The following is a 9,953-nucleotide window of genomic DNA, read 5'->3' as shown; positions in this document are numbered from 1 at the left end:
AGTGATGAAGTGGAGAAATACAACCAGCCTAATTAATACATAATTACAGGGTCAAGGGAGGTCGAATCTGTCAAAAACCCCACACAGGACTGAGAGAAGAATTATGAGCTATAACTTGGAAATAAATGGGGTTAGAATTTGAGGTGAGACGATTCAGTTTGAGGCAAATATTCACCCATATCTCCATAACCGATTGAACTCTTACTGAATTAATATGATGTATTAGTGGACAAACAAACGAGAACAATCCACGTTTAGTAATTTTCCATTTGATTTCTGTTATTACTATCAACAAGTCTTCCAAAGATAAAGATCAAGTTGGACTTGTTTTTAACTCGTTGTTTACAAACGCAGGTACTCGGACCCGTGACGTTACTTAAACCACATGCAACTAAGATAAACTCGCTTACTGTCTGTAGGGATCCCGGCGTTCTTATGCAGATGCAGCCTATTGACTCTATGGAGCATTTGCACCCCCCTCGGCCGTTATTCATGGTCAAATTACAAAAGATTCACAAAATGAATGAAAACAAATAGTGCGCGCAACGATCGTCCTCTATGTAAAGTTGGAGGAGGAGGGAAGGGTAGGGAAGGGAAGGGGGGTTATCCAAGGTGTTTGAGACGGATGAGGGAGGTGGGGGTCGGGGAGAGGGGAGGAGGGCAGCAGGAGGAGGAGGAGGAGGAGGAGGAGGAGGAGGAGGCAGGGAGGGTAAATTGGGCGGACACATAAAAACTGCAAGGGGCCATAGATGCTGGATCAGTTTTTGGAGAGTCTTGGCTGAGTCCCCCCTGCGCACCGCACCGCCCTCATGAACCGCACTGGAGACAGATAGGAACCCCGCTGCAGAGCCTCAGCGCCGGGTTGGACCTGCGCTCCGGCACCGCAACCGCGTCCTCGCCTCGTCACAAAGGGATTAATGAGCCAAAGCGGCACCGAGCTGCTGCTGCTGCTGCTTTAAAGGCCGATTTTGGGCTTTACGCCTGGACTGCCGTTACACCTTCACACTCTTCACTCGCTTTGAGGATACCTGTACCTCTACTGATGGTAAGCGCCAGTCTGCACACACACACACGGATCACAGACACGCATACACACACAGAATAAGAGAATTCACCGTTTAGAAACACAACAGAACCCAAGAAAGTTCGGCTTTTGGTTTGAGTATTTCTCCGACTTTATTGTGAGCTAAACGTCATTCCTGCTTTAAATGTACAAAGATATTTCACAATCTTAAATGTAATCCACGGAAAGTGAGTCAAGTAAAATAAAGAAGTTTTAGTGCAGCAGGTTAAAGAGTTTAGTGCCGGCAGACTTGAGCGATGAGGTCATTCTCCCAAACCCTCTGCGTTTATATTTGTGACACACAACTTTTAATCTTCACGTGACTCAGACTTGTTGCTTTTTCCTGAATTTACGCCGCGTTTAGTGCCACATTTGGACACCTGCGTCTCCTCCTCGTCATCTTCTCACTCAGCGGTGCGTAATGTGTAAAGATGGAAACGTGACCATCAGAAGACGGAAATCTGGCTGTTACACACAACGTTCAACTTTTAAAATTCTAAATTTAAGAATTCAGGTGGGTAGAGATTTAATCATGCTTCGTGCGTAATTTAATCGCTACTTACAAAGGCTGGATCATCTTTTTCCTGCGAGGAAATTGACGTCATATAGTTGCAATAAAGGAGGAATGGACATCGTTACTTCAAGGACTTGAGCTCACACCTGTTATCCTCATTTTAAATCAGCGTTGTGGATGATAAAGGACCGGAGTGTATCGTTTTATACACCGAGGGGGCAACGGGCACCCAGAGGCCTGCGGGCGCATGGCGTCCTTGGCACACATATTTACTTTTACACACACATTTCAGTGCGTTTTTTTTAAGTACCGTAACTGATCTGAACAAACTTTATTTATTTATTTTTCTATTTAAAACGCAACTTCCGTCGTTGTTCGCAGCTGGGCTACATTTGCATGTTTTAGGGGAGTTTCGGTTCCAGCTGCTGGCTTTTGTTGATTCTAATTGCTGTTTTGGAGTTAAACAGATGAGTAATAAATGATGATTGCACTTCAGGAAAAAAAATCAGCTGAGGCGACTTGATTTCCTTGTTTCAGCGAAATCAACACAATAAGTTTGGAAGACATTCACATCTCCAAAGTCGTGCAGCTCATCATTTTTATACAGCAACAAAACCATTAACCTGCTCTCAGTGATCTCACCGACTGTGAATGTTCTTACTGCTGAATTGCTCACTGGGAGCAAATAAAATCCCAAAGTTACACTATGAAACAACAGGAGACAGAACTGGACTCTGGATTCTTTTTTTTCTCTTCATTTTCTGCACAAATTAGGATTTTGCATTTACAATGGCTCAGTGTGAAGCCTTAGTTTTAATCCAGGCACTATTTAGTTTACATTTATCTGTTATCTGGAAGGTAAACAACACAATTTATATTTCTTTTTACTTTTTTAGTAAACTTTATTTTTTAACATTTGCAAGATGTATCCATTTTTCCCATTATGTACCTGAATGCACCTTGCAACTAACCATTCATTGAAAATAAACTACAATTCCCATGATGGCGATTGATTTGGCGCCATGTTGGTGAACTGACCACAAAATGGTAAAATCAGGCCAGAGATTCGTCCGTTCCCTTGGTAACCTGCTGCCCTCCTCCCTCACTCCCTCCCTCCCTCCCTCCCCCCCCTCCCACCATCACTGTCAGATTCCTCAGGAAACACATCTGAAGAGCCATGTGCATAGTCTGATCACATTATCTCTGGTCAGGGAGCGAGAGAGAGAGAGAGAGAGAGCGAGCGAGAGAGGCCAAGGGGGACCAAGCAAAGCCAAGGGCAGGACTGCTCCGACCTAATTGCACCCTGGTCTGCATTTGTTTCAAACTACGTCTCGGCTTTCAGAAAATAGACGCTACCCAAAAATGCATGATGTGGGAATATAGAGTCTTTTCTGTAGTAATGAGTAATTGGAGCACATGATGTCACAGACTCAGTGGTAAATCAGGAAAATTAAAAATGTTCAGACATGTTGGTTTTTATTCTAGCTCCTAACTTTTGGCCTTTCTTTCTTTCTTTATCGTGCCTGGTGAAAACAGGCCAGCAAGCATGAACACGATGACTTTTTCCAGAGTTGAAAGTTACTCCCTGTCTGTCTTACATCTTCTTTCATCATCATCGCACCACTTTGAGTGTCTGTCTGTTTTAGCCTGCAGCTTTGTCAGTGGCTGGTTACAGTTACAAGATGTTCTGTATGGTCAGTGTTTTTGAGTGCTATGAATCCCTGTAATCATGGGAGAGGCCCTCTCTGTACAATGAGCGTTTGTTGTCAGAGATGTGCACACACACTCACACAGTCACACACACACACGCACGGTATCCCCCCACCCCATGGGTAATAGAGCTGATCATGTTCTGAACCCTCTTCTCTCTCTGCCACAGTTCTCACGAACATTCGAGCAATGGCACACAGTCGCGTGCACGCACACTCACACACACACTATTTAGCTCGCATACACAAACTGCACATCGGTCTTTGGCACACACAGGATCTAGTGTCATGACCGAGAAAGAGGGGGGTCAATCAGAGGTCAAAGTCTAATGCTGTTGGGGGAGAAAAAAAAAAGATTCTTGATTGCGTGTACACTGAGCCATGCAGGGGCCGAGATAATCACACAGATATGAACCCAGACATGCTCACACACACTCGCAAAACTGTAAGTTAACAAACACACACATGTTCCTGTTAATGTGCATCCTCGCTGTAGTAATGCTTGGGTGCCTTCCAGTGGAACGCGATCCAAAGGATGACCAAAGACCCGCGTCACGCTGGAACACGCAGGCCAGACCTTTAGTGCAGTGGTGCCGCCGCTTGACCAGACCTGATTCAGCAGCATTACATATAGAAAGGGAGCAGTCGAAGAGTCAGATGCGATTACAACACAGACTTCTGGCGTTTTCATCCAAGAACTTTCTATTATATTGTTGTCAAATCAGATTCCAGAGCTAAATATGTCTGATTCAAAAACATAATGCTGACTATGTGAGTCTGCGGTGGACTGAAGTAACTCCTATTGGCGGTAAATCCTGCCGTAAGCGCCACTCTAACCCCGCTGATCCCTGAAGTGAGGAAGCAGACACGAAGAGATGAAGCTCTCTTTTTTTGTTTTTGTAAGCGAGTGTATGCGGTTCCTTGTGTGATCTCAGTTGTTTGGAGGGATAAAGGTTGGGTGAGTTCACTCGGAGACACTTTCTGTAAGCAAACACCCTCCTCCTTTTTTGGATATAGATTTTAACCACTCACCATCAAAGTTGCGTTATCGGCCTCTTTGCTCTCTTGACTGGACATGAAAGGAGAGTGTTGCTTTGGTAATGATTTTCTTTTCTTGGACAATGACCTGCCATCGCTGCAGAGTAAAAAAAAACGTATAAGAAGAAAAAAAAGGGGGCTGAAAGGGCTTCTGGGTAATCTCAGAGAATAGATGTCATTATTTGATAAGGTGCATTGTGTGTGTTTGAGGTGAGTGTGAGGCACTGGGGGATCTGCTGTCTGTGTTGTGGCACATACCTCCTTACATTCCTGTTACAGTAAATAGCTAGCTTAGCCCCATGAGCCAAAATGATAAGCCTTAAAGAGACACCGGGTCTCACACACGCACAGACAGTCGCTCTGCTCCTTTTTAGACTTAATAACACGCTCGTGACTGCGTTCTGTTCATAATTCCCTCCTGTTCTTCTCTGTGTTTTTCAGGAACAGGGTCACTCCAACGTTCTCCCGCAGCCTCCCACCACCACCTAACATTTCCTGGAAGAACGTGTCCATTGCCTGCTCCCAACAAACATGGACTGTTTTCCCATGCTTTATTTTCTGTCGGTAAGTAAAGTGGACCATGCCGTTTCAATTGACGAGGCATGTGACGAGCAGCAGCATCTTGGCATTTCCCCCCTTTTTCTCTGTCCACTGACTCACTAATTCACGTGGCATTCATCCAGACCTGGACTGTCTCAGACTTGCGTGAATTTGGCCCCGCCCCTCCCCTCGTTGGATCAGGCTTGACGGGGACCTGCGACTCCCCTTATCGAGTTTGCTCTGACCCCCCGGGGGCTCCGTCTTTTATTTGTCTAATCATAGGGGAGACGAGAGGGGGAGGGAAGGGCGAGAGCGAAGAGAAATGGTCCTTAAATTCCATTCAGAAAGACAAGTTCTGAAAGTGGCTGTTTACCTTTGGAGGATGTCGCCAAAGATAAACTGCGAGAGGGCTATCTGATCAGGGAGCGCTTTACTGTAAACAAGCCCGACTGCGCTATTAAAACTAATTAGAATGTTCCCTCAGCGGGGACATTGCAGGAAAGTTTTGAAGAGTCGCCTTGAAATTATGAAGAAAGCGTGTATCTTTCTTTTTTTTCCCCCCTCTGGCCTGTTCCGTCCACTCCTAATCCTTTATCTCCCTGTGCCATCTGCTGCCCTCAGAGACATCATGATTCCTGGTAATCGAATGCTGATGGTCATTTTAATATGCCAAGTCCTGCTGGGAGAGAGCAACCATGCTAGTCTGATACCTGAGGAAGGGAAGAAGAAAGTGCCGGGCCTGCAGGGTCGTTCGGCCGCTCAGAGCCATGAACTGCTGCGGGACTTTGAGGCCACGCTGCTGCACATGTTCGGCCTCAAGAGGCGGCCCAGGCCCAGCCGCTCCACCACGGTGCCGCACTACCTGCTGGACCTCTACCGCCTGCAGTCGGGCGAGGCCGAGGAGGCAGGCGTGCACGACATCGCCTTTGAGTACCCGGAGAGGTCGGCCAGCAGAGCCAACACTGTGAGGGGCTTCCACCATGAAGGTAATACCAGAATGGAGGCAGGGAACGATCGATTAGAAGAAGAAGAACATTTAAATCACAATTGAGGTTATTGTCTGCTGGCATTTAAATAATTTAGGTTGTAGCGAATTTCTTCAGTGCCGGCATGGACTTGTAAAGTATTCAAGGCAAAATAAAACACATTTCCTACATCTTAAGAAACACGATTGTAAGGCAGCTCCACCCATCTCACCATCAACCAAGGAATCTAAGGATGTGGTCGCAAAACACTGTCTAAAATTGGGCAAAAAAGCCTTCTGCTAGACAGGCTTCCCCTCTCTCAAGAGCCTCATCTGACAGAAGTCTGCGTATTTGGTTAGCAGCTGAAGGGAAAGCATACCTTCATATTACTGAGCTACACTTCTCACCCCACCCAGAAGAACACAGCTTAAAAAAGCCCCGTCTTGGCCTAGAATCGGAGTGTGTGTGTGTGTGTGTGTGTGTGCTCCTCGCTCGTACGTCTCCAGTTTATAGCGAGGGCTCTTTTAGAAGGACCTTCCTCAACGTGCAATTATCTTTAATGCTACTCTGCAGCCTTCTAAATAAAGCCCCCGCTGCCAACAATGTGGGTGCCGAGAGCAGATGCTGCAGCCCTCTGGAGAGACGGAAAAACAGTCTCAGAAGCTGCAGCTGGGGGGGGGTGGAGGGGGGGCTAGAGGGGTTTCTGTTTACTTAATTATGACCGCTCTGTCGAAAATACAGCGAGGATGGAACGCAAGACGGATCGGCCTTGGGTGAAGAAAAAAAACAACAAAACTTGGACTTATCGCGTAGTAGAGCTGAGAAACGGGGAGCTTCAGGGCTGCAGAACATGTCCGCCCTTAGGGGGAGGAGTGAGGAAGGAGGGATGAGTCAGCCTTAATGGGGCTTGTCTAACACACTGCTAGTGGTAACACACACACACATACACACACACATACATACACACACAAACACACACTAACACAGCAGCGCACCAAGGCTAGTGGGGAAGAAAGGAGCACCGCCGCTGGAGGAGGAACTGCCGCCTATGATGCAATATGTGCACGCCCCTGTGTGTGTGTGTGTGTGTGTGCGTGTGTGCGTGTGCGTGTGCGTGTGTTGCTGCTGCTCTCTACAGGCATTTACCCTCCTTCTCCTTTGCTAAACTATGTTAATAATATGCTTTGAAGTCGTCGGAGTGGGAGTGTGGACTTGTTGCTGGCTTTCATGGAAGCACCATTGTGCGATGGTGTAACTCAGCCGACGTCTTCAAAGCAAAGTGAGGTTAGATGGTTCAAGAGAGACACGATCTTCATCCCTCCACCCTGATTTCAGATCCTTAATATGACCCTTAAATTAAACCTGATAGGCAGTCAAACTGTAAAGGGAAAGTACATTTTATTTTCTTCTATTTCCTTTTTAGTCATTTTACTTTTAGATGTAAAGTACAAAGTAGACAGCACAGGAGGAGACCAATAGGTGTGTGTGTGTGTGTGTGTGTGTCTGTGTGTGTGTGTGAGCGCCCGTTTCCAAACTGTATTCCCCCGTAAGCCGTCCTTTCCCACGGGCTTAAGATAAATGACATTCTACAGCACCGTCTGAATCCCTAATGATTATTCATGATGAAAATGATAAATGTCTTAAGTGAACAAACTGCCGAGCTAATCAAAAACACAGCGGGTTTTAATAACGAGAACCACCTGGGCAAGATTAAGGCCTGGGTGTGAAATAACAGGGGTGGATTGAGCAGGAAAATAGTAGACACAACATTCCTTTCCCCAACAATGGTGATCTTGCCAGAAATCTGCAGACTGAGCGTGGAACAGGGAGCCTCCACTGTGTTTATACTGTAGCTGTGGTACGTTAATCACCACCCTCCTCGGTAATGCGTGTTTCAGCAAAGTGCTCAGAGAAAGGCATTGAGAGAAGTGCTGGATAATCCTTATAGAGAGATAAGGGAGGATGGATGATGCGTATTTGTGTTCCTGAATATCCAGAAGGCCTTGAGGAGCTAGCGCGGACGTTCCCTCGTATCAATTGGTGTATCTTAAGACCGTGGAAGCTCCCACTCGCAGTCGCCGTTCCACAATCTCAGCTGCTGGTGTCAGAATGTTGGGAGGAGAAGTTTTGATGTGACATTTCCTCCTCCTGCTGTTTTTTCAGAGCACATGGAGAAGGTGCACGAGGGCACGCCGAAGGATGGAGAAACCATGCCCCTCCGCTTCCTGTTCAACCTCAGCAGCATCCCAGAGGACGAGCTGCTGTCGTCGGCCGAGCTGAGGCTCTACCGTCATCAGATTGACGAGGCCCTCGCCGACGCCCACTTGGCTGACCGGGGGCTCCACCGGATAAACGTGTACGAGGTGCTGAAGCCTCCGCGGCCGGGGCAACTGATCACGCAGCTCCTGGATACGCGGCTGGTGCAGCACAACGCGTCGCGCTGGGAGAGTTTCGATGTCAGCCCGGCCGTGCTGCGCTGGACGCGCGAGCGCCTCCCCAATTACGGGCTGGCCGTGGAGGTCCAGCACCTTGACCAGACGCCGCACCACCAGGGCCGACATGTTCGCGTCAGCCGCTCGCTACACCAGGAGCCTGGCGAGGACTGGGAGCAGCTACGCCCCCTCCTGGTTACCTTCGGCCACGACGGCAAGGGTCACCCGTTGACCCGCCGGACCAAACGCAGCCCCAAGCAGCGGGGCCGCAAGCGCAACCGCAACTGCAGACGCCACGCGCTGTACGTGGACTTCAGCGACGTAGGCTGGAATGACTGGATCGTGGCGCCCCCTGGTTACCAGGCCTATTACTGCCACGGGGAATGCCCTTTTCCTCTGGCAGATCACCTGAACTCAACCAACCACGCCATTGTTCAGACACTGGTGAACTCTGTGAACAACAACATTCCCAAGGCCTGCTGCGTGCCGACAGAGCTCAGCGCCATCTCCATGCTCTACCTAGACGAACACGACAAGGTGGTCCTAAAAAACTACCAGGAAATGGTAGTGGAGGGCTGCGGCTGCCGCTAACACACAGACTAACTCGAACTTGGACTGGGCGACTTGAAACAAGCAACACAGACGCTAAAAAAAAAATCAGAAGGTCTTTACTCCCAAAAATGTTCACTTGGACCCTTATTTATAACTTTTATGTTGAGGTGTATGTTTGTCTCACTTTTTTTTGTTTCCTTGACAATATGATCATATATTTTGACAAAATATATATATTTATATCTACATATTAAAAATAAATTGAGTCCTTATTTTAAACATAAATAAAAAGCTGTACAACTTTTCATAATGTACATTAGATTGTATTAAGTTTTTTTTATTGAGAAAATAGTAAAAACAATCTAAAAAGTCAAAAGTTTATTTACTGGTAATATTTATTGCTTTCATATTATACATTTTGAAGAAAAATAAAAACATGAATTGCTTCCAGTAACACGTTCAAGCGGATCACGAGATGCACCCCCTTTGTGTATTTTGCGTAAATTGGAGCACTGCGTGGATTTGTCACACTGATTTTGTGGAATGAATCAGTTGAAATAATCAGATTTGTGCATTGACTTAAATTAATCTCTTTTTTAAGAAGCCCCCGTGAAACCAAACTCAGTCTTACCCTCTTGAAATATGTGTTATTATCATGAAATATTAAGTTAACAGGGGTTGTAAAAAAAAAGAAGAAAAGTTGACCACAAGCTGCTTTTCCTGTTTGACATGAATTTGGATTAAGATTGACTGATATTTATCCTGGTGGCCTTTTATTGTGTTCAAATCAAAGGAAAAAAACCAGCAGAGAAATCTCCCTGACGCTCTGTCTCTCCCAAATAAAAGAATGTTTGGTTTTTAATGTGGAATCTCACCGACATTTAAGGATTTGCGTCTCAGTAAAGAATGAGAAAATAGTGGAAATCATTACCTTTACCTCCCGTTTTCCCTCTCTGTTTTTCCTAACAGCCATTTCTGTTATGGGAATGGTTTGCGATTTCAAAGACGCCACTACACAGGAGCAAGCCCTTTGGGTTACTCCTTATTGTTCTCAAATTTCACTTTTATGTCAATTAGGCTAACGTGGTGGTTGGACACTCACTAATCCAATTGCAGCCGGGGCGGGTTGCCGAGACTGAC

The 9,953-nt window shown here is 46.5% G+C and overlaps 1 protein-coding gene across 1 annotated transcript; it reads left to right on the top strand.

Annotated features, from left to right (window-relative positions):
• The first annotated feature begins 757 nt into the window (after positions 1–757).
• On the top strand, positions 758–9,675 carry bmp4 (bone morphogenetic protein 4). The gene is made up of 4 exons (XM_076165622.1): positions 758–1,045; positions 4,766–4,888; positions 5,486–5,850; positions 7,993–9,675. Exons 3-4 carry the CDS (start codon positions 5,493–5,495, stop codon positions 8,850–8,852), a joined length of 1,218 nt encoding a protein of 405 aa, XP_076021737.1. The 5' UTR covers positions 758–1,045; positions 4,766–4,888; positions 5,486–5,492; the 3' UTR covers positions 8,853–9,675.
• Positions 9,676–9,953: the final 278 nt, after the last annotated feature.

Source organism: Genypterus blacodes, unplaced genomic scaffold, assembly GCF_046128005.1.
Source record: "Genypterus blacodes isolate CSIRO-AG114 ecotype Tasmania unplaced genomic scaffold, CSIRO-AGI_Gbla_v1 ptg000147l_1, whole genome shotgun sequence".
Taxonomy (NCBI): domain Eukaryota; kingdom Metazoa; phylum Chordata; class Actinopteri; order Ophidiiformes; family Ophidiidae; genus Genypterus; species Genypterus blacodes.
Note: the sequence above shows the minus strand (reverse complement) of the source record. Positions and strands in the feature narration are given on the sequence as shown.

Coding starts and splice junctions, on each gene's coding strand:
- bmp4 (XM_076165622.1), top strand. CDS start 5,493: ATGATTCCTGGTAATCGAATGCTGATGGTCATTTTAATATGCCAAGTC. Junction 5,851..7,992: donor GAGGGGCTTCCACCATGAAG/GTAATACCAGAA, acceptor CTGTTTTTTCAG/AGCACATGGAGAAGGTGCAC.